A 25,155-nucleotide genomic window follows, 5' to 3' on the forward strand; every position below is an offset into this window, starting at 1 on the left:
CTAATGTGTGCTCACTTTGATCCACTTCATACCTGCCCTCTTAGGCTTCTCACTATCTGGTGGCAATTGTGTCTTCCTGTAGGGTCCGTTAACTGCAGGCATTGTCATCTCAACCTCCATACTTCTCCTTCCCAGACAAACTGGCCCTTTGGACCCGGGCATCTTTCTTTCCGAAGGTAGTTACCCTGTTCCATGTAGGCCAGTCCATCACCTTTCCTACATTTTACCCTCCACCCATCCCTCTCAGGAAGGGGAGAGACTCCGCTAGCTGCCCCCAAAAAGAGCGTTGTTATTCAGCCTTGGCCGCACTAAACCTTTCTGGATAGACTATCAACTCTTCTTGGGATATTTCGGAGCCAAAACAGGGAAGGCCATGCAGAAGGGAACCATCTCATGATGGATTGTGCTCTACATTAAGATATGCTACACATTGTCCAAGAAGCAACCCCCAGAGGATTTGCTTGCTTATTCAAGCAGAGCAAAGTTACAACCACTGCTTTAGCATGCAGAGTTCCGCTTCTAGACCTCTGCCAGGCAGCAATGTGGGTATCCCTGCATACATTCATCAAGCACTGCTGCCTGGATAGTCTGGTTGTGTCGGGACTGGCCCGTTCAGTCCTGCAGGAATTCCTAGTCTAAATCAAGTTTGCAGACCCACCTCTGGAGAGGTATTGCTTGGGTATCCATTCTAAGGTAAGGAATCTGCAGCGAGAAGTCTCTTCTTCAGATGAACAAGTTACTTATCTTTAGTAAGGTAGACACTCTATCCATAGCTTACTCACCGACCCACCCATCCTCACATATATGCAAACTGATCTATAGCTATAGGGCTACTCCTTCTTCAGGGCCCTGGTTCCACACACCAGTGATCACTGTTCTTCATGGCTCTGTTCTCCTTGTGTCGAAATTTCACAAGAAGAAACTGACGCACGGGTGGAGCCTATGTAGGCACTGCACGTGTCTGTTTCAGTGTAGACAATGCCACCTACTGGCGCTTAGGGTTACTCCTCACAAAATAATTTCCTGCTGGATCCAGTCTGACACCTGGGGATAATTCGAAGGTAAGTAATCTGTGGCTAGAAAGAATCTCTACCAGATAAGGCATTACCAAAGGTAAATAACTTGTTTGATAGAAGGCCACCGATCCGACTCCGATTAAGCCCCATGCACTGAAACAGCGGCACAAGACCCAGCCCCGTGCATCAACAACACCTTCAACGCCAACACTGAAAGGACCTTAGAAGCCCTCTTCGGCTTTGAAAATGTCATTTACACCGAACGCCTCTTAGGCGCCTGCGGGCCATAAGACTTTTTGATGTCGAAGCGCGCAGCACCAAAAGCCTCTTCCTCCACTGGATCCGAGTAAATAGAGCATCCCATTCTTCACCGTCTCCAAGAAGAGTGCAAAGCCTGGCCAGAACAGATTTTCAGCCACTTGCAGACCAGAAAGACCAGAAGAATTGGTACCAAACCTCCTCCAAAGATGCAGGACACTGTTTCTCACAAAAGGAGACTGTTGATTTGGGCCAGCACCCATCGCTGTGTGCAGTCGTGGAACAGCAACAGTTGTGGGGTTGGCTCTTTCTTGGCCCAGTTCCGCAAGTGACCATCACGATAAACGCTTCCCTCACACGGTGGGCAGCACATCTGTATGACTTGACCTTTCATGGGATGCGGGCACCTCGCCAAATGGGTTTCCATCAACTACCTAGATCTGCTGGCCGTCTAGTTAGCTCTCAAAGCTTTCTTCTGCCACCTACAACACAAGATATTGGTCACCCCGAAAGACAATATAACTGCCATGCACTGTCTCCAGAAACAAAGCGGCACACACAACAGCTGTGTGTGTTAGCACAGTACATTTGGAGGTGGACACGCCACCACAAGATCCATCTACTGGCGGAGTACCTACTGGGAGTAGAAAGGGATTTTGCAGGATGCAGCAACAAGTTCACGAGTGGAAACTCCCAACTGTAAGTCCTACTCCCGTACTTCAGTCGTTGGAGGTTTCCCGACCTAGACCTCTTTGGCACTTCAGAAAACGCCAAATGTCCAAGCTTCGCCTTCAGGTTCCCACACTCATAGTCCATGGGCAGTGCACTATGGATGAACTGGTCAGGGATATATGCCTGTGCTTTTGTTCCTCTCCCACTTATTCCATTCATAGCCAGGAAGGTTCGGCACACGTCCCCCACTCTAATCCTGGTTTACCACCCTTCTTGAAAGAGCACAGGGAAACACCTGCCTAGGTTACATAATCATAGGCCTAAGACAGAGGTCCATTGATATTAAATTACTAAATGGAGCTGAGCTCAATAGATATTCTTTGCCAAGAAACCACAACCTAGGTTAACAAAAGAACATATTTCTTTTTATTAACATAATTTTACAAAAGAGATTTTTCCCTTGCGAACAAGGACGATACAGAGACAATAAAAAAAGAACATGCACCCAAAAAATTCTCAGTGTCCCACACGTCACTACATTCGTACAACTATACATTAATTCCAACAACAACCACAATATCACACATCGCTCATGATGGTAGAACTGCCAGATGTTAGATGGAAGGTTTATCCATGCGTCATCCTGCTGGAAAATAGGGGTAGCATGGAGGGAAATGCACAGAAGTTTCAAACGCCTACGCGCGTTTGTGTCAGACCCAACACACAGCCCCACCTTCATCAGGGCGAAGACCGGTAGATAGTAGGGGGGACACAGAACACACTTCACAAATGAATCAGGATTGATATGGTTCTATATAGGTCTTCACTGAGCAGTTAAGTATGTATTCAGAGAAGACATCCAGGGGCGTGCCAGATCCAGGAAATAAGGATTTGCGTGGGAGGAAATATAAACAATCCGGTCCGAGGGCCAAACAGAAAGTTCACAACCCGGATCTAACATACAGTCCTGGGACACGTCACTCACAGGCAGCAACAGTTGATATACAAATTTCCAAAGTCTGTAACAGGGCAAAGGTGTCAACCCACCGCGATATCCATCCGGTACAGATTAATGGCAAGGTATATCTCACAACGCAGGTCACGTGTTAGGGTGGCGGTTCGGAAAGTCAGGGGAATCAGTAATTCTCAGAGTAAATATTCCACCATAGACCAAATAATCAGCGGCTTCTCCACAGTATGAAAAAGTCTGCGGAGACTCCAGGACTGTATGTTAGATCCGGCTAGTTAGTAGGTGCTGTCTTCAGTCCAGTTTATTTGCCTCAGCTCCTGTAAAATAAATGGAGCATTTTAACCATCTGAAGAACAACAAATCTCTATGAGCATTCCTTCAAACAGAATATTCATAGTACAGGTGCAGATAGCATCTTGCCACAGACCACAAACTGATATGTAAACTTTGAAAATGTATTACTTACATGCTCAATGCAGATACATCGGGAGGGCTAGTCCTCGCCTCTGAGTCCTTAATAGAATTTCCTTTACGACAGCCAGGAGATTTCGCATTCTATGTCAGGACCGAAGGAGAGAAGTAGGCTAGTTTAAAGCTTATCCACCACCAAAGAAGCCAGATTTGTAACCGGTTTGAAGTAAAACATTTTAAAGGTGGAGTCTGATTACTAATCCACAGCATTTAATAGGTCCTCTAAATGAGCTCCCAATGTAAAGGCTTGAGAGGCCATTACCCCTCGTACTGAAGGAGCTCAAACACTGATTTTGAGTTGCATTTCGTTCTTCTACAGATATGACAAGTAACTCCCTCTGGAGAAAATGCTCTACCTGTCAGATCCAGAGCTCTCACATCTGATACTCTGCGGAAGGAAATCAAGCACAGTAAAGGTAGCCGGGGTGGCCGCAACCTGGTTCTTATTGAGGAAGTTGTTAGAAGGCCAGGATTTAAACAAGTTCAAGACTGTATTCATGTCCCATAAAGTAGAATATCGAGGTTCTGGGGGACAAGAGTCTAATACCCCGAAGGAGTTTGCATACAAGGGGCTGTTTTCCCAATGGCTGACCATATAACCAAACATGTCCTGTCCATATAGCTGATCTAAACATATTAATTGGCCTCTGCCGCTAACAATGCCCAGAAATAAAAAAAATGTGGACAAACTCTGCCCCCATTGGCTCCACCTGTCGTTGATGACACCAACCCCACCATCTAGACCTGGCGGAGCAGTATCTCTTGTTGGTACTGACTGCCCAGGCCTTTGTGAGTAAATAGGCAGCTTCCACTGAAAGTCTTGGAATCTTCCAGAGTTTCCTGTAATCCGCCACGTCATTAGGCGGAGCCAACCCGTGAGAAGCAGCTGATTGGGATTCCTATGGGCATCCCAAAAAAGATCTGGAAACTGGTATAGGGATTGGAAAATCCCAGGAAAGTTATATCAGAACCAGAAACCAGACTTGTGACCTCCAAATTCCACTGCCACTGGATCCTTATGCTGCCATCGCACCTGGGTGGATAATCTAATGACCATCGCAAACTGAGGGCAAGTATACCCTTTCTCCATGCTCCAATCTTGGAGGCATGCTTCTACAGTAATTGCTCCGGGATCCAGACACCAACTGCGATACCTCTCCAGCTGATTGTCCAGACGAGTGGCAGAGATTGTTCTAGAACGTGCCCCTTCAACTGGAGTTCCAGAAATACTTGTGTGTGGAGCTTCCAAAGACTTGAGTCTAGCCAAGTCCGAAAGATTTTTAGATCTTATCCCGCCTAGATGATTGACATAGCGGACTGCTGCTTTATTGTTAATTTTGAGAAGTACACAACATTAAGTCCTGCACTTGGTCCAACATTGGCCTAGCAAACAACCCTGTCAGTAGCTCCAAGCAATTTATATGTTCTTCAAAGGACCATTTTCCTCCTGTGTAGAACTCCTCGCATCGAGCACCCCAACCCGAACCACTGCGTCCGATTCTACTACTATGTTTGGTTGGGAACTGAAGATTGCTCGGCTGTACCACGCCTCCATTTGCAGGAACCACCATTGGAACTGTTTCCACCTCCTCCAAAAGAGGAACAAATTGGGAGTACTCGAGACCCTTGCGCAGGTTAGAAAGTTTGAGGCGCTGAAGAGCGCGATAATTTAATGAGCCCAGAATAACTGCCTGTATTGATGAGGAGAGAAGACCTGCTATTCTGGTATTGATGAAGTAAAGAGATCATGGTCTTGGGAAGAGTATGTCTGAGCTTGTGCTTGATCTTGGAGAGCTTTCATCAGTGGATACTCAGAGTAGTGTTGATCGAGGCCAGATATAAACCCCAGGAACTGAATTTTCTGTGAGGGCAAAGAATTTACTTTGCTCTATTAATCACGAATCCAAGAGACTCCAGTAAATAGACCGTCATCTGAAAGTAGTCAGACACCCATCATTGAAACTGATTCAGAATCAGAATATTGTCTAGGTAGACCGTAGGTGCTTAACAGGCTTCGTCACATTAGTAAAACTTCACAGAACGGAAGACAGACCGAAAGGGAGGGATACAAATTCTAAAATCTGAGACCTCTATTGAAACTGTAAGAAGCAAGCGCATTTGAGGCAGGAAAATAGAGATTGTGAGATACTCATCCCGGAGATCCAGCCTGACCATCCGGTCTTGGACCTGAAAGAGATCCCTGAGGTGAACCCCTTCCATCCTGAAGTATCGGTATACCAGCCAATTTTTTAACTCACTTAGATTTATGACTGGGCGGTAAACCCCATCCCTTTTCTCTACCAGGAATACATTTCTCAATCAAACAGGCGTTTGTTAAGCGCGACTACTCACCCGTAAGGGTCTAAGGGACGGGGTAAGCAGGCTCCAGTCTATCAAGTGGGGATATCTGTCGAAGAGCCAGGTTTTGAGGTTTCTTGCGAAGATGGGGAGTGGTGTCTGTCTGAGGTGGAGCAGCAGGACGTTCCAGGCTCGGGCTGCGAGGAAGGAGAATGAGCGGCCTCCCGATTTGGTCTTTCTGGTGCGGGGGACCACAGCGTAGGAGACCTGGGCAGATTGTAGGGTTTCTGAGGAAGGAATGGGGGTGGAGGGAAGTTTGAACAAAAGCCCCTTTCGCTAACAGACTATCTCTTTGTCCACAAAATTAATCTGATGTTTAGGGAACCACAGAGGTTTGGGACGGGAAGGTTGGAAAGGAGAGTCACAGAACTATATTTGGGAACCTCAGATAGTCTGAAGAACCCAAGCATCTGTCATCGGGGTTGCCCAATTGAGGGGAAAAAAAGCTTTTGCCCCCAATCTTGATGCCCTCTGGATTCTCTGCACTCATCTTGTGGGGATATTAAAGGACCCATTGCCTCGTCCCCTGGCGCCTCTCCGACGAGGGTACGACTTTGTTGGGTAGGAATTTCTAAGTTTGGCTTTAAGGCAGCTCCTAACGTCTTTGTCTAGTGGTTTCCGCAATTTGGCGGCTCTAAGGAGCAGGGGTGCATTCCACCGATAGAGGATGCAACAGGTCATCTGGATTTAGCATATTTGAAACAGGGTCTTGGGCATTCAGATCTGTAGCAGGGGGTGCCTCAGTAGGATGACAGCGTCTACTGGGTTCTCAATCTCTGGCAGAGGTTTGGAGGTAATCAACCAAATTGGTTGGGTCTGGATAGTCGAGGCAAAAGAGGGAGCCCTGAAATTGGATGCAGTGGGTTGCTAGTCCATGAAAGCCTTTTTCAGATGAGCAAACGCATACATAGCCACCCCTTTCTCCTTCTTTCGCTTGCGTTTGGACTCACACTATGATGTGAAAGGCTGCCCTGGAGGTTAAGGGGCCTGGGGCCCTTTAAGATCTTCCCTCTGCTCAAGGGGTCTCATCGCCTTAAATATTGACACGTCCGTCACTTGGCAAAAGTGATCGTCAATAGTGAGTCAAGTAACCGCCTCTTCTTCATAATAGTCTACTGAATCCTCCATTTTAGTAATTTCTCAGTAATCTGGAGGAAAAAAGGGTGTAACAGAATAGGAGTTCCCTGTTTAATTAGAGTGCCTCAAGAGGAGCTAAGTCAGGGCCTATCGACCTGGGACCAGTCCTCCCTTAATGATATTTAGGGAACTTTAACCTGCCTGGGCACGTCCCTGGTAATCAAATTTTAGCGAGTCTTACCCATTAAAACGGTTGTTACGCTCCAGGCAGTGGCTCCTAAAGAACTGGGGATTTCCCACCAATACACACAAAATGTACCGCCCCCACCAGAGCACGCGGCTTGACAAACGTCACTAAGCCTCTGCTATCGGGTGAATGATGCGCCCACTGAGCAGGAGATCAGGACCCGCTTAGTGCGTAAATTATAAAACACAGTTCCCCCTGGTGGTCGGACGATCGCACGAGTCAAGAGCCCAACACACACTCAGACGCGGCCGCGTAAGAATACCGTTCCCGTGCCATGATGAAAAAGAAACCATAAATTGGGCATAGCGCATCGATAAATGCAGGCACAATATTTTTGTATCTTTACAACAGTATTTGCCTGCAAAGACAATTTTTAACCATACACACAGTAGAAGAGCAGAGAACACTTATCTTAAGCTGCTGGAGGAGTGAAGAAAGAGGAGGATAGTGTCCTCAGGAGACATTGAATGGATGTACACTTGCTAATTGGCTGTTGTAGGACTTTTTCCATTTCCCTAGGCCTCATGGAAAATGTAGTTTTGTATGTTTAAGCTTCTAATGGCTGCTGGATGTAATAAAGTGAAAGTTGAAGCCTAATCCTCGCCTCCGGTCCCGACATAAAATTTCCATGCCATCTAACAATTTATGGCAGGCTGTGCTGCAAAGCTCTTTTTACAGGTAAGTAACCAATTTCTTCAAATGTGGTATATATGTATGTATATATATATATGTATATATATATATATATATATATATTACCTACTGGCGGTCGCCAGTAGGTAGTTATAGTTAGGACCACGTTTCCATAGGAAATCCGTAACATTCTATTTTGAATAACTTTGGCGCCGGTCGACGAATCCTCGCGAATTTTTCAAAATAGGTGGGGCGCTACGCTCCGCTCCTACCCTGAAAGTCTCGGGGGGGATTCGTCAAGCGGGGGCTGAGATAAAAGGGGGGGTCCCAAAACGCGTTTTTCCCATGCATTTTTCCATAGGACCTTTAGACGGGGCTACAGCCCGAACGGCTGAACAGAATTACTTGAAATTTGGCAGAGAGGTAGTCCTCAGGTCAAGGAAGTGCCTTTTGTAGGTTTGGTGTAAATCTGTTCAGTAGATTCTGAGAAAATAGCCTTTAAATCAATATATATATCTGAGCCAGCTTACGGTGCGCTTACCGTACGCTTACCGTACGCGTACGGTGGCGTGCGCGAGCGCGATTCTGATTGGCTCTTAGATCTTAGTAAACATTCGAATCTGCCGAAACCAGGAAGCGGCGGCAGCCATTTTCTCTCTCGCACTGAGAGTGATGATGAAAATACAAAGCACAAAAACATGTAAAGGGGCTGTTTAGACAGCTCCCACACACATAGCCATGTTGAGGGAGTCCCCAAAGATCCCCCAAGGCCAAAAACGGATTTTTTTTTTTTTCGCTTATTTCGTCGATTACGCTTACCGTACGCGTACGGTAAAAAATGATATAAAAAAAAAAATTATCCACACTCTCCCCACCCCGTGTGCAATTGGTGGCCGAAGGACACCAATTGCGCATGGCTTATAACAGATGAGATAAACTATAATATTTAAAAAAAAAAAAAAAATTTTAAAAATTATCCACACTCTGTCCACCCCGTGTGCAAATGGTGCCCGAAGGGCACCATTTGTGCAGGGCTTATAAAAATTACGAAAAATTAAAATATTACCTTTCAAAACGAAGTGCATCATATGTCCTCCATGTGCGCACGGTGCGCGAAGCGCATCGTGCGTACATGGCCCATCTAGCGTAACGTGGGCACGCGGTGCGCGTAGCGCACCGCGTGCTCACCGTGCGTGCACGGCACTAACTGCGTAAAGTGGGCGCGCGGTGCAGGCAACTATAACTCACGCGACCGCAATCTTCTGCTGATGACATATGTGTCTTTATGAAAAAAAAATATTTGTAATATATGTATAGCTAAAAATGTATGGAAGAAGACATGGGCAAATAAGTGTCTAAATACAGTATTAGCATCAGCAGAGGATTGCGGTCGCGTGAGTTATAGTTGCCTGCACTAACTATAACGGGGGAATTTCATTGGTTTTTTATCAGTAAAATTTCCGCTAACTATAACATGTGTGAAACCTATGGTTTTTTCAGTGACTATATATATATATATATATATATATATGTCACTTATTACCTACCTATTAAACCTATCATCAGTTTATTCTATCAATTATACTGAAGCATATACTGAAGATGTAGCTTAGACTACATCTACCTAACCCCTACATTGCTAGGTAAGTATATAGTTTGTCACCTATAACAGAAGATAAATATAGGTGGGGCCTCTGTCCATGTTCTAAATTAAAGTATTATGAAGAGCATTACGTCACTTGAAACATGATAAACTAGGTCGGTGATCAGAAGAAGGCCGGAGCGGCTTTCCATCTACTTACAATGAAGGAGCTACTTTTAATCCCATCGCAGGGTTTTGAATCACACATGAGGTACACCAGAACAGGGTATACCATCAAGAATATTCAGCATATTCTTCTGTTTTTCTCGACTGAGTGCCAGTAGACCGATTTTACTATATATTTGGTAGCATGAGTAATCTAGATTCACATTTTTGTGCATATTTCCACCATAATGTTAATGTCCAAAAGGGCAACATGTTCTTGTTTCACAGTATATCTGCTACATGATGCAAGTATTTGATAGGTTCAGGTTGTGTTATTTAATCCTCCCCAGAGTTGAAAGTGTGATAGACCTCATGTGTGTTTTCATGGGTTGGTGTTGCTTAGTGCCCTCCTGAATCATGAAATCTCCATGCAGTTTCTCAATGTAGTTCAGGCTGTCTTGCCATAGATGAAACCCAGTACATCCCCAGCCATAAAAGAAGTTAGTGTAGCACTACAACCATGTATCTTGCTTTATACTTATCTGATCGTGCAATTGTTTTTCCAAGTGTGATGAAAAGCTGTTTAAACTGTGAAAACGCAATCATCTCAGAAACCAACGTCAAGGTGAAGTGCTTCTCTCATCGCTGTTTGTTTTTCTCCACAGGCTGAATCTGAATGTACATTAGATGAGGAGGCCTGTATACCACCAGATGAAATACAGGCATTTGTGGAAAACCACCAGACCTTTTACATCAATCGACAACAGTACCGACAGCGCCTGAAGGATAAATTTAACAGCTACTGCCGCTTAAATGACCACAGAAGGCCCATTTGTAGTAGCCGGTTGGCAACAGCCGGGGCAAATTAAAATTAAAAAAATACATTAACTAGCTCTGTCATTCTTTGAAACACTCATGCTGACTACTGCGCTTTCTCTTCCACTTTTTTCACACCTATCAAACTACTCCGCTGTGACAAAACCTTTTTCTTAAAATGAAATGTGATTTCTTTAACTTAATCCTTTCTTCATTTGTCATTTTTTATGTTTTGGAAAATGGTGGAGGTTAAATCCTTTAATTTTTATCTACGGGCTTGTATGTAGTAGTTCAGATAACATTGCAAGCCTGCCTTATCTTTAAATCATCCTTCTTTCTTCATTCACTGTTCCTCTTACTATGAGATTTACAAAGAAAAGAACTTTAGTGGCAAAGGTTATATTGTACGTATAATTCTGTACAGAAATGACAATGAGCTAAATATAAGATTTTACAAAAGAAGACATCCATTTGAAAAATGTATGGATGTAATATGTAAAAGCGCAATGTGCAAAATTAAAAATAAAGAATATTTATTAATATGCAGAGTAAAAGATGGCTTACATGCTCCTGCTTTTATATACTTGAATATTGAGGGGAAAGATTTGCAGGGTACATTAAATTCAGGTTTCATTTTCTCTTTACATAGCAATGTGTATGAGTTTGTTTTTGGGAGGTGAGATCTTTTTTAACGGAATTCATAGCAGTTCACTTGAGTACCCTGTAAGTTTGGATGAGTTAGTATTATATCGCTAATCACATGGTTACCTTATGGATTACTTATTCTAGTCAAAACGTGAGGCAGCTTCACACGTTTCTGCTGTGTTTTCTAATGAGTACTCCTAACCAGAGATTCCACATCCTAAGAATATTCTGTGGTGGGGGCGTGGCCAAGTAAGATGGCCAGCCCTCTGCTATCCTGCCTCCTACAAGACTGAACCCCCCTATAAATATATCCTCCTATTGGGGGTGGGAGGGTGTTGGTGGGTGTTGTCCTACTGTTTCATAGGCCGCTGCCATGGAGAGAGGGAGAGAACTGCGCTGGGGCTACAGGCAGCCGCAAGGCTGCCAGAGTATTGTCGATCCAGGGCCAGGCCTGCTTGGCGAGGTCTGCCTTGTCTTGACCAGATCTGCTGGGCTGCTACGAGGGTTTAGGCCTATTGGCAAGGAGTACCTGTAGGGGGGTGCACACTGCACGGCTTGTCCTGAACCGGCGCTGTGCATCGAGCCTTCCTTGAAACACCCTCTGAATCATAGGCCACGGTCCATCCTCTGGCAGTGGGGGCTGCCCTGGCAATGGGGTGAGATGACTGAGGGAGCGCCTTATCCTGCACTGTTAAGGCGGTAGGTGTGCCCTACTGCGGAGGCCAGTGAACCAGATTCTAGAGGGCCCGCCGGGAAACCGCTACGGATGCCCGCACAGGTATCTGTGGGCCAACAGACTTACTAAAGGCCTGGACACTTACTTAGCCCCTCCCTGTTGCTTGCAGTGCTGGGGGAGAGGACTGCTTATGCGCGGCCTGCGGTGCCTCGGAACTCTCCCGTCTTGGTTGATTTTCAGTGGTTGCCTGCTGCGGGGAGGGGCCCGGTGGTAGGTTGCTATCAATCATTATTGCAGTGGACACAAGTAATGTCTGGGGCCTCCCTGCATGTGGGAGGTGCAGTACATCATCACGGAGGCCTGCGGCAGTCCGGAGTGCTTGGTGCCCCTCATACTGGCCTGGTCCTTGTGACTGGGGTCGGGGTGCTCTACAATGGACTGAAGTGACTCACCTCATCCTACCATTGGGCTGGAGTCTTGAGGGCCCCGGCCCGACAATGAGGAGTGGGGAGGTTCAGCATGACTTCTGTGTGGGTAACAGTCCAACGCCACTACGAGATCCAGAGGCGGGGCACCAGAAGCTTTTCTGCACACGTGGGACTGTGTGCGGGGGACTTAAATCTATAGTATACGGAATTTGGTGAAGGTGGGGGCTCTTTCTGGAGCAGTGCTGATTCATTTGACTTGGGTCGTCTCTGTCCTCTCTCCTTATGGGGATGGGAAGACCGCCTGGCACTTTCCGGTTGTTACTATTGAACAGTTTGCCACCCAAGGGCGAACATGACACGGGAGCTCTCAAAGTGATGCAAGGAGGGCCCCGTCCTCAAAAGAGCCTTCCCAGGCTGATATTTTAACGGCCTTCCAGGGCTCCCGAGTGGCCTTATAAGGGATGATAGAATCTGTCTTCATAGAGGGGAATCTCCTGCGAACTTATCTGTAAAAGGTGTGTGACAACGTCCATTCAGTGGAGGATTACATCGTTGACCTGTAGTCCTAAGTGCCTACCCTAAAGAAACAGGTGTCCATCCTTGCGTCAAAAACAGGGACTCTAGTGGCGAGGGCTGAAGACGCAGAGCGGAGATCCTGATGAAACAATATCCGCCTCTTGTGGTTCCCTGAGCACGCTAAGTGGGGCGAAGCGGAGAAGTTTGTGGCGATATGGGTCCGAGACACACTAAAACCCACAGGTTGGTTTTTGCATTTTGCAGTTGAGAGGGCTTATGGTGCCCTAGCGGCCCCCTGAGACTGTGGGCCCTGCCACATGCTATCAAAGAGCCCATCCTGAACTACAGGGACAAGGTTTGCCTCCTCTGGGCGGCCCCCAAAACAGATTTTGAAAACCACTCCCTTTTCACGGACAACACAAAGTGCGAACTCAATGCAAATCGTTCCTGGAGGCAAATAAAAAACTGAGGGCCATGGGCCTCCGACATATGCTCTTGTACCCCTTCAGACTGGAAGTAATTTCGGAGGGCAATTTCCACTTTTTTGACAAGGCTGAAGATTTGGGACAAGTTGCAGAAACAAAGGTGAGAAACAGGGTCACGAGGTGGAGCAACACCCCATCGCTCTGACTGGAGAGCCCGCGATAACTCTGAGACCAGAGTGGCCAGTGAGTTCCGGGATCCTACCATAATTGTTGTTCAGGAAGTTGGCACCATGGTGCTAGTGGCTCCCGAGGTGGGTCTGTGCTCTTGCGAGCTAAGGTCGTATAGTTTCCACTAATCAGTAGAAACTGTGCATTTGTGGGACTGATTCCATGCAGCCCCACAGGGTACATTGACCCTAGGACCAGCTAGCTCACAGTGCCACCGTTAGCTCCCCTAACCTAGAAAGGGAGCGAACAGTTCTGTCTACCGAACATGACAACCTTTTTCCCACAAGAACCTTGGTGACAGACGTAGAAACTTTCGATCAGACATTTGTGCCCTCTTCCACTCAGAGAAATATACAAAGAATACACAAAGGGACGTTTTTCAATATTTATTGAGCCGAAGTGATTCTTGTATAGAAAATATGTGCTGCAATGATCAACAGAAGCAGACCAAAGTTAAAAGGTTCAAGACTAAACAAAATGAAGAGGTCCACCATCTTGCTGAGACAACTTATCTATGCATTCATATACAGTATCATAACAGTTTAGCGTACTCCTACAATGCAAACCCTAACCTACGTGTCTAAGATGTAAATGTATGGTGTTAAACTTGGCTTTTTCAGCGGGTTTAGCCCCCAGACTTTTTGCTTTTTGGCCTCCTGATTTTGTTGATTGTAGAACTCTGGTCACTTTACCACTGCTATTCAGGGCTAAAGTGCATATGCTCCCTGCGTAAATTGTATTATGGATTGGTGTTTCCATTATTGGCAAATTTGGATTACTGATTCCCTAGAAAGGTGCCCTGAGAGTGCCAGGGCCTGTAAATCAAATGCTACTAGTGGGCCTACAGCACTGTTTGTGCCACCCACCGAAGTAGCCCTTTAAAGGTATCTCAGACCTGCCGCTGTAGTGTCTAGGCGCAGTTCGTAACTGCCAAGTCGAACTGGCAAGTGTACCCACTTGCCAGGCCCTAACCTTCACTTTTGTTACATGCAAGTCACCCGTAAGGTAGGGCCAAGCTACCCCTGTGGGCAAGGCGCTGTTTGTTAAAGGTAGGACATGTACTGGTGTGTATGACATGTCCTGGTAGTGCATTACGGTGTATTTCGTGTTTCACTATGGAAAGGCTATCTGTCCTATAGGATAGAATGGGGGTTTATTGATAACATCTTATGAATACACATTTTCATTGGGACAAGATAGGAAGGTAATGTTTAGTATGCCTGGACTCAGGATGTAAAAATGTATCTTTTAGTAAAGACGATTTTTATGTCCTGTGTCTCAAAATACCACTTTTAGAAAGTAGGTATTTTCTTGCTTAACCATTCTGTTTGCCTCTACTAGGTTTGTGGATTGACTGTCTGGCTTTGGATTGACAGGGCCTGGGAATGTGCATTCTCTTCAGACAGCCACTGGGGCGGGGGCCAAGTTGTGTTCTGCCTTTCCTGGATGAGTCAGGACTAGGCTGAATAGACCTGGGCTGCTTTTAGAGTAGTGGGAGGAGGTTTCCTTGTACCTGAATGGGCCTGGTCTGCTTTAGACAATGTTGTCTCCACCTTCTGCTGGGAAGCTGGACCAGAGAGTACAGAACTGGTTTTGGCTGAGCACAGAGCCTCTCTGCACCAAGAGGACATAGTAATTTGCTGTATAAATATTCGGGCACAGACCCCAGTATTTCAGATTTACTGCTGAACTAAGGAACCTGCCAGGAAGAAGAGCTGAAAAAGCAGTCAGGAGGAACTGCCACTTTGCTGTGTGCTCTGATGTGTTGGCCTGCTGCTTCTGTCTTGGGCAGAGAAAGGGCTGGATTGTACTTTCATCATCCTGCTGTTAGTTTTCTCCAAGGGCTTGAAGTAGTGCTTGCCTCCTGTTGCAAGTCTCTGGGAGATAAGACTTCAAAGAACTCCTTGGACCAAGAAGACTGCCAAGAAGAAGGGCTGGAGAAGCTGTGAGGAGAAACAACCACTTTGCTGAGTGCTTAGCTGTGTTGGCCTGCAGTGGCTGCTTCTGTCTCGGGCAGTGTAAGGACTGGACTAAACTTTCTGCAACTTTGTGTGAGTTTCTCCAAGGGCTTGAGGTCGAAACTGCCCCCTGTTCAAGAAGTCTCAGGAACAGCTAAGACTTCAAGTTAATCTCCTACCAACACTGGGGACTGTGTGTTTTGTGCTGCAACAGAAGAAAAAGTAACACAACGCTGTCAACGATGCCGCTGTTGACTCTGTGTCCTGAAGGCACCGCAAAGGGGACCGCTGCACCGCAACCCTGGTCTCACCGATGCTGCCACCTGATGCCGCCACCAAGCCGCTGCTTGCACCGCAACCTCTGGGCGCAGCACTCCACACTGCCTCGCTTCATGCCACCACCCTGGTATCACCGATGATGCCACTCCATGCTGACATTGCTGCCGCTGCTTGCACTGTGGTTCGGGGGCACCGCTCGTAAGTTACACAACGCACCGCCCTCATCCCGTATGGCAGCCTTGACCTACCGACACCAGTGCCATCAACTCCAGTTCGTCAGTTGACGACCGCGCTTCTGGTTTTACCGACGCTGCTGGAGGACAATCACCGAGACGCTTCCAGCACAGCGACCTGAGTGCACCGCACCACTGCACTTTGCACCGCAGCCCTGAAGCTGGCACTCCCGACTTCAACCGTGGAGAGTTCGATCGTCAGCCCGTGTAACTGCAAGGGTCAGAAGACTCTTGCACCTACCTCCACAACCGAAGCCTCCGGACGCCGGCTCTTAGGGGCTCAATGGGAGGCTTCTGATGCCCTGCATTTCTAAAAGGTAGTTTTTGTGGGTCTTTCTGACACCTTAGCGGGCCCGCGACTCCGTGGTCAGCCCGAACTGTTTGGATTTGTTAACGACCCCATGAACGCCCCGGACGGAGCCATCGACTTTGAGGAAATGTATTTTCAGTCTAGTTTTGATTATTAAGAATTCTGAGAACTGTATGGTGGATTTTTAACGTTTTTTTGTCTTGTTTGCACAGATAAGATATAGGTTATTTTTCTAAAACTGGTGTGGTGTCCTTTTGTAGTGTTTTCACAAGGGAGTGAGCAGGGGTTATCTTAGGAGTGTAACTCCCTTATCCTGACTAGGGAAAAGGGTCCCTACTTGGACAAATTGTACCTACCTCTGCCAACTAGAGACCCCCCCCCCCCATTTCTAATATAAGGTCTGCCAAGAACCCCCATTTTGGATGATCTAACCCCTTTACGTGGTGGGTCAGAATGTAGGAACCTGTCTTGGTCATGAACTGTACACCCCTCACAGAGATGAGTCAGCTGCTGGGCGAGAGCTTCTGCATGCGGGGACCCCCTCAAAGTCAGCCGAAGTGTCTCCTCTTGGTATACTTGGGAAACAAAAGGTTCTATATAGAAAAAGGCATCCTTGCCTTGGGCCGAGATTGTGATCATGCTGCCATTGTTTGTATTCTACAGGTAGCTGTGCCGCATATGGACGTAATAAACACATTTATCTGAAAGAAACACTTTAGTTATAGATTCCTTACCTTAGAATTACCCCCATCCATCAGACTGCACCTGGAAAGTTTTCATCAGCAGTACCTCTGCGCGCCAGAAGGTGGCGTCGGTCGGCTCCGCGTCGATTATTGGCATCGTGGTCGCTGGGATGACGTTGCGGTAGCTACTTGGATGCTGCCCTTGCACTCTGACGTCTGTTCTTTTTCCGCGCCAGCCAGCGCAGACCCGGAGAGAGCGGTATCGCCAGTCACTTTTTGACCGACTTTTTCTCGGCTTTTGGAGTCCTTTTTAAGTCCCTCGCCTCCTGGTGCACAAGGGATTCCCGACTTCAAGGCATGCGGTTCTTGTAACCGACTGATGTCGGTTACATATACGCACCGTTGTCTCTTTTGCCTGAAGCGTGACCACGACCCCAAGTCATGCTCCGACTGCCAGTCGATGTCCCCAAAGGCTTTTCGGGAGCGGTCCGGAAAGCTGCTTGAGTGCCGGCAGTCGGCTCCGCGCTGTTCGATGTCCCGTTCTCGAGGGAGGTCGAGGAGCCATCACCACTCGTCCAAGTCATTGAAGTCTTCGCACTTGGGGTCGGGTAAGTCTAAGAAGCAATGTCGCTCTTCGGCTTCTCCCCGTCGGTCGGCCGATGCGACGAGAGATGCGGGCGGTGTCTCACCCAGCTCCGCAGGCGGAGCCCGAAGAGTCGACTCCGGGCTACCCTACCTTCCCGTGAACCTGAGCGACTCCCGCCCAACTTCGTAAGTTTTACGAGGCGATGCATGCCATCTTTGTGGCCCGAACCCTCCGGCGCGCCTTTGGGCCCCGCTGACTTGGTTGGGGAGCCTAGGCCTTCTCTGACGCCAGCTCCGGCCACGGCGCCACAGGCCCCCCTTGGACCCAGGCCTGGATCCGGATCGGTGCCGGTTGACCTTATTACATCTCCTCCGGCACCGCTTCCTTTGGCACCTCAACCGACGCCGGTTGTGTCCGCGGCCGACGTCTACCCCAGCCTCCATCCCGATGTGGACCAAGAGCCGGACCGGCGCCGCCTGACGCCAGATCCGGCGCCAAGAGGGGCTTTTGTGCACCTGTTCACTCCTGAGGTCCCTTTTTGGCCAGATTGGCAACATGAGGGTGAGGAGGAGGACTGGAAGGGGGTCATGTGACCCTTTAACTGATCAGATTGCATCTGAGCAGGACTGGAGAGAGGAACTGGGGGATGCCAGTGGTCTTGACACATCTCCTGACCTTGGCATGTTGTCTCCTACTGTGGCTACGGAGGAGGGAGCGTCATACGCAGTGATGTTGCGTAGAGCGGCCGAGGCCCTCAACCTCGAGCTTCCTACGGTGGCGGTCAGGACTACCCTCCTGACAGAGGTGCCTCAGCGGGCGGCGAGCTCTTTGGAGCCCCTGTTGCCGTTTAATGAGGCCCTTACCAATGTCCTTTTGGGCACATGTCCAGGCCCAACACGGGGGCGCCCATGGATAGGATGATTGCCCGACCCGGCTCTCGGCGAACCCACTTTCCTCTCCCAACACCCCACCCCAGAGAGCTTGGTGGTCCAAGCCTCCACTTCCAAGGGCGCATTCCCTACCACTCCACCGGAAAGGGAATCCAAGAAGCTGGACCATCTTGGGAAGAAAATGTTCTCTTCCGCCAGCTTGGGACTGCGGTCGGTAAACACCGCATGTCTATTGGGCCGTTATTCCCACTCTATGTGGGATACGGTTACGCAGGTGCTGCATCAGTGTCAGGAGGAGGCCCGGACAGTGCTCTCTCTGGCTGTCGCCGCCAGGAGGGATGCGTCTAAGTTTACCATCCGTCTTGGGCTGGACACCGCCGACTCTCTAGGCAGGGCGATTTCCACATCTGTAGCCCTTTATCGCTGCGCCTGGATGAGATGGACTGGCTTTTCGGGGGATGTCCAGAACACCTTGATGGGCATTCCCTTTGATGGCCGTTGCCTTTTTGGCGACAAAGCGGACAACTCTTTAGAGCGTTTCAAGGACTCTGGGTCTATGGCCAAGTCCTTGGGCCTTTCCAGCCACCCAGCGCAGTCTGCTTTTCCCAACCATTACGCGGTCAGTGTCGTGGGAACCAATGCCGTTGTCAGGGGGCCAGCGGGCGGGCCAGTCCACCAACCCCCCCCCCCCCCCCCACCCTCTACAGCAGCCTCCAAACCCTCCTAGTCTGACCTTCCCGGCCCATCAAACGCCAGTGGGCGGCAGGATTTGCCATCACCTCCCCCACTGGTGCACCATCACGTCGGACAGGTGGGTTTTTCAACTAGTCTGAAGGGGCTACTCCCTCCCCTTCGAGGCTACCCCTCCCGCCATGCCACCTCAATGTCGGAGGATCACCTGGCACTTTTCCAACAGCAAGTTTTGGCTCTCTTGGCCAAGGGAGCCATCGAGCGCATTTCTGCCCCAGAAGTAGGTTGTGGTTGCTATTCCTACTACTTTCTGGTACCCAAGAAGGACAAGGGCCTGTCGTTTCTTGGATCTCAGGAATGTCAACTGCTTCCTCCGGAAAGAGAAGTTCAAGATGTTGATGCTCGCTCAGGTCTTGTCTGCCCTCGACCCTGGAGCCTGGATGGTAGCATTGGACTTACAGGACGCTTATTTTCACATCCCCGTCCTGCCGGCCCACCGGCGTTACCTACGGTTCACTGTAGTCCATGAGCATTTTCAGTTTTTCATGCTCCGCTTTGGCCTTCCCAGCGCCCCTCGGGTGTTCACGAAAGTGATGGTGGTGGTCGCATCTCATCTGCTCAGATCAGGGGTTCCAGTCTTCCCTTATCTAGACGACTGGCTGTTGAAGGCGGGCTCACCCCAAGCTGCCGTCTCCCACCTCCAGACTACGGCCGACCTCCTGCATTCGCTGGGGTTCTCAATCAACGTGCCGAAGTCACACCTGACCCCCTCTCAGAAACTCCTCTTCAACGGAGCAGTTCTGGACATGGCGCAGTTTCGGGTTTATCCTCCCGAACAGCGAGTCCGGGATATTTGGGCTATGATTCCGTTCTATCAGCCTCTACTATGGGTTTCGGTCCGGATGACCCTGAGGCCGCTGGGCGTCATGGCCTCCTGCATCCTGCTGGTCGATCATGCCAGGTGGTATAGGTCGGCTCTGCAGTGGGACCTAAAGTTCCAGTGGGTGCAACATCAGGGGAATCTGTTTGATTGTGTCCAGATCTCGGAGGGCACTGCTCGACAGTTGCAGTGGTGGCTCACAAACCAGGATTGGGTCAGTGTCAGATCCCTCTCCCTTCCCGAACCAGAGCACACAGTGGTGACGGACGCATCCCTTCTGGGATGTGTCAGCCACATGGGAGAGGCGGTGATCAGAGGCCTCTGGTCTCCGGCGGAGTCCGGGTTCCACATCAACTTTCTGGAGCTTCGGGCGATTAGTCTTGCACTCAATGCATTCCTTCCCTCTGTCAGGAGAAGAGTAGTGCACGTGTTCACGGTCAACAGCACCACCATGTGGTACTGCAACAAACCAGGCAGGGTGGGGTCGTGGCTGGAACATCAGGGCATATCCCTGGTGGTTCAACACCTGGCAGGTTCCCTGAGTGCCAGGGTGGACGAACTCAGGTGCATGATGGATCACGAATGGCGTCTTCACTCTGAGGTGGTGCAAGGTCTCTTTCGACAGTGGGAAGAGCCTTGGTTAGATCTATTTGCCACAGAAGAGAAGGCGCAATGTCAGCAATTCTGCGCGTTGGAATTTCCAAGGCTGCACTCGCTAGACGACTCTTTTCATTGCAAGCAGAGTTGCGGTCTGTTTCATGTTTTTCCGCCTAAACCACTTCTGCCCAGAGTGCTGACTAAGATCAGGCGGGACCGGGCACAAGTCATTCTTGTGGCTCCAGATTGGGCACGAACAGTCTGGTATCCCGAGCTGCTCAACATGACCATCGATCCTCCAATCAGACTGCCTCTTCAGGAGGATCTTCTGTCGCAGCAGCAGGGGACAGTCCTCCACCCGAATCTGTCCAGCCTCCACCTCCTTCCATCCCGGTGACCATGACGCCAACGATGGACATGCAGCCGACTCTCTGGGCTGGATGATTTCCACGTCCGTAGCTCTTTAACGCTACGCCTTGATGTGTTCAACTGGCTTTTTGGGGGTGGGGGTGTCCAGAACACCCTTATGGACATGCCTTTTGATGGCTGTCGCCTTTTTGGCGACACAGCGGTCAACGCTCTAGAGCGTTTCAAGGACTTCCGGGCTACGGCCAAGTCCATGGGCCTCTCCAGCCGCCCTGCGCAGTCTGCTTTTTGCCCCTTTTGTGGCTACGGAAGGGGTTCCCCACTATGTTCTGCCCAGAGCCACAGGCCGACGCAAGTTCAGAGCGGCCGGGGACGTGGGAACCAATGCCGTGGTTCAGGGGGCCAGTGGGCAGGCCAGTCCACCAACCACCCCTCTGCAGCTGCCTCCAAACCCACATTTCAGGCCTATCAGACGCCAGTGGGCGGCAGGATCTGCCATCACCTCCCCCATTGACGCACCATCATGTCGGCCAGGTGGGTTTTGCAGATAGTCCGAAGGGGCTACTTCCTCCCCTTCGAGGCTACCCCTCCAGCCATACCATCTCAGTAACATCGCATGTCGGAGGATCATCTGGGCCTTCTCCAACAGGAAGTCCCGGCTCTCTTGGCCAAGGGAGCCATTGAGCGCGTTCCTGCCCCAGAAGTAGGTTGTGGTTGTTACTCCCACTACTTTCTGGTACCCAAGAAGGACAGGAGCCTGCGTCCTATCTTGGATCTCAGGAACGTCGTCAACCGCTTCCTCAGGAAGGAGAAGTTCAAGATGTTGACGCTCACTCAGGTCTCGTCTGCCCTCGACCCTGGAGACTGGCTGGTAGCGTTGGACTTGCAGGGCGCTTATTTTCACTTCCCCGTCCTGCCGGCCCACCGGCATTACTGCGGTTCACGGTAGGCCATGAGCACTTTCAGTCTACCGTGCTCCCCTTTGGCCTTACCAGCGCCCCTCGGGTGTTCACGTATGTGATGGCGGTGAGTGCAGCTCATCTGTGCAGATCAGGGGTTCCAGTCTTCCCCTATCTCGACGACTGGCTGTTGAAGGCGGGCTCGCCCCAGGCTGTCGTCTCCCACTGCCAGACTACGGCCGACCTCCTGCATTCGCTGGGGTTCTCCATCAATGTGCTGAAGTCGCACCTGACCCCCTCTCAAACTCCTGTTCATCGGAGCGGTTCTGGACATGACGCAGTTTCGGGTTTATCCTCCCGAACAGCTAGTCTGGTATATTCGGGCTATGATTCCGATCTTTCAGCCTTTATTCCGGGTTTCAGTCAGGATGACCCTGAGGCTGCTGTGCCTCATGGCCTCCTGTACCCTGCAGGTCGATCATGTCAGGTGGCATATGCGGGCTCTGCAGTGGGGCCTGAAGTTCCAGTGGGTGCAGCTTCAGGGGAATCTGTCAGATTGCGTCCAGATCTCGGAGGGCACTGCACGACAATTGCAGTGGTGGCTCATGAACCAGGATTGGATCAACGACAGATCCATCTACCGTTCCCAACCAGAACACACAGTGGTGACGGACGCATCCCTTCTGGGATGGGGCGGTCACATGGGAGAGGCGGAGATCAGAGGCCTCTGGTCTCCAGCGGAGTCCAAGCTCCACTTCAACCTTCTGGAGCTCTGGGTGATCTGTCTTGCACTCAGAGCCTTCCTTCCCTCTGTCCGGGGAAGAGAAGTGCAGGTGTTCACGGACACCACCATCTCTATTTGGTACTGCAACAAACAAGGTGGGGTGGGGTCGTGGACCCTGTGTCAGGAGGCCCTCTGCCTCTGGACATGGCTGGAACATCAGGGCATATCCCTGGTGGTTCAACACCTGGCAGGTTCATTAAAAGCCAGGGCGGATGAACTCAGCTGCAGGTGCATGATGGATCACAAATGGCATCTTCACTCGCAGGTGGTGGAAGGTCCCTTTCAGCAGTGGGGAGAGCCTTGGTTAGATCTATTCGCCACGGAAGAGAACGCACAATGTCAGCAATTCTGCGCGTTGGAATTTGCAAGGCGGCACTCGCTAGGCGACGCTTTTCATCGCGAGTGGATTTATGGTCTTCTATACGCCTTTCCGCCAATACTACTTCTGCCCAGAGCGCTGAAGAAGATCAAGTGTGACCATTTGACAGACTCAATTAACCGACATCCTTAGAGTTGGGATTAGCGTTGTTTTGCCTTATTTTTAATTAGGGTAGGGGCCACGTTCATTAAAATTTTCTGAGAGGAACTTCTCCCCTATTTTAATTTTTTCCTACACATCACTATCACCTACACTATTTAGGGCCCTCACACGCACTTCACCCACCGGCTTTTGGAAAAATGATCTCCGCCAGGAAGGCCCCATCTCGGGTGCCGATCGGGGATTGCAGCGCCGCCCCAATAAGGAGCAGACCCGATGATGAAGCATGACACCTACCTAGCTGGCTGGGTGTGTGAGGGTCTTTTTCCAACAAGGAGAAGTTGCTTCTCCCCTCTTTTGTACAACTACTTACTCCTAAGTAGAGCTTATTTCTTAACACACTCTGCCTGCTTGTACATTAGGAACTGCATACCATTCTTGCTAAGGTTCATTAAACGCCAGGGCGGATGAACTCAGCTGCAGGTGCACGATGGATCACAAATGGCGTCTTGACTCGCAGGTGGTGGAAGGTCCCTTTCAGCAGTGGGGAGAGCCTTTGTTAGATCTATTCGTCACGGAAGAGAATGCACAATGTCAGCAATTCTGCGCGTTGGAATTTGCAAGGCGGCACTCGCCAGGCGACGCTTTTCATCGCAAGTGGATTTACGGTCTTCTATACGCCTTTCCGCCAATACTACTTCTGCCCAGAGCGCTGAAGAAGATCAAGCGCGACCGGGCCCAAGTCATTCTTGTGGCTCCGGATTTGGGACGAAGAGTCTGGTATCCTGAGCTGCTCAACATGGCCATCGATCCTCCGATCAGACTGCCTCTTCGGGAGGATCTTCTATCACAGCAACAGGGGACGGTCCTCCACCCGAACCTGTTCAGCCTCCACCTCCTTGCGTGGAGATTGAGCGGTGGCAGTTGACGTCATTTGACTTGCCTCCTGAAGTATGTGATGTAATCTTGGCAGCCAGGCGACCTTCCACTAAGACTGTATACGCCTGCCGATTAAACACATTTGTGGCACGGTGCACAGCAAAGGCTGTGGATCCCCTTTCTGCCCCTCTTTCTGAGGTTCTCTTATTCCTCCTTTCTTTGGCCCAGTAGGGCTCTGCTCAGAGCACTGTCAAGGGCTATCTTTTGGCCATTTTTCCATCCGAAGGCTTCCTGATCAACCTCTCCAAGTCCCCGGTTGTAAATAGTTTCTTAAAAGGCATTACTCATCTCTTTCCTACTATTCCCTTTGTAATGCCTCCTGGGGACTTGAATTTGGTCTTGACCTATTTGATATTCGCTCCTCCTCTAAGACTCTTAAGACTGCATCCCTGCTAGCCATCACATCTGCCAGAGGAGTGAGTGATCTCCAGGCCCTTTCACCCAAACCTCCTTTTCTGGCTGTACATCCGGACAAAGTTGTCCTAAGAACTCGTCCATCCTTTCTTCCCAAGGTGGTCACCTCCTTTCACATCAGGCAAACCATCACTTTGCCCACCTTCTTTCCGCCTGTGCATCCTTCTAAAGAGGAAGAGAGGCTCCACCGTCTGGACCCAAAACGTGCGTTTTCCTTTTATCTGGATCGCACTAAACAATTCCGGGTGGAGGACCAACTCTTCGTTGGCTACGTGTGCGCCAAGGAAGGTCGGGCTGTACACAAGCGTACTATCTCTAGATGGGTCATTTTGTGTATTAATGCCTGCTATTCTCTAGCTAAAAAGGAGCCTCCAGTGGGGCTACGTGCCATTCCACCATGGCGACGGCAGCCACTACTGCTTTGGGACGGAGAGTCCCACTGAATGACATCTGGCAGGCGGCTACGTGGGCATCGCAGGTAAGGAATCAATAACTGTTTATTTCAGATGAACAAGTTACTTACCTTCGGTAACAATATATCTGTGAGAAACATAGGTTAGTTATAGATTCCTTACCGCCCCACCCATCCTCCCCGTCCTGTGAACTGACTTCTAGGGTTAAGGGCATCCTTTCAGGGCCCTAGTTTTGTGGACCAGTGGTCAGTGTCTTGCATGGCTCTGCTTTTCTGGTGTGGAAAGACGTGTACAGAACTGACGTCCGCACGCGAGGGCAGCGTCTAAGTAGCTAACGCAACGTCTTTTCGGCAAACACGACGCCAACGACGGACGCGTAGCTGACCGACGCCACATTGCAACGTGCAGCGGAACTGCTGATGAAAAAAACTTTCAGAATCCAGTCTGCTGCCTGGGGGTAATTCTAAGGTAAGGAATCTATAACTAACCTATATTTCTTACATATGTATTGTTACCGAAGGTAAGTAACTTGTTCATTTTGCATCCTTTCGTGCCATAGCTATTCGTTGTTCA

The 25,155-nt window shown here is 49.5% G+C and overlaps 1 protein-coding gene and 1 long non-coding RNA gene across 9 annotated transcripts in view; one reads left to right on the forward strand and one right to left on the reverse strand.

Moving 5' to 3' along the window:
• Window positions 1-10,819, forward strand: part of GGNBP2 (gametogenetin binding protein 2) — a 407,447-nt gene extending 396,628 nt beyond the window's left edge. For all 8 annotated transcript variants that reach the window (XM_085649454.1, XM_085649456.1, XM_085649455.1 and 5 more), the window contains one exon: window positions 10,115-10,819. In XM_085649454.1, coding sequence (XP_085505580.1) covers window positions 10,115-10,318 — 204 coding nt within the window. In that variant the 3' untranslated portion in view covers window positions 10,319-10,819. The remainder of the gene's footprint in view (window positions 1-10,114) is intronic.
• The window catches only part of LOC146858857 (uncharacterized), a 106,259-nt gene continuing 83,455 nt past the window's right edge, over window positions 2,352-25,155 (reverse strand). The window contains exon 3 of the long non-coding RNA XR_014980032.1: window positions 2,352-3,233. This is a non-coding gene — a long non-coding RNA (uncharacterized LOC146858857). The remainder of the gene's footprint in view (window positions 3,234-25,155) is intronic.

This window comes from Triturus cristatus, chromosome 3_2 (genome assembly GCF_964204655.1).
Source record: "Triturus cristatus chromosome 3_2, aTriCri1.1, whole genome shotgun sequence".
NCBI lineage: Eukaryota > Metazoa > Chordata > Amphibia > Caudata > Salamandridae > Triturus > Triturus cristatus.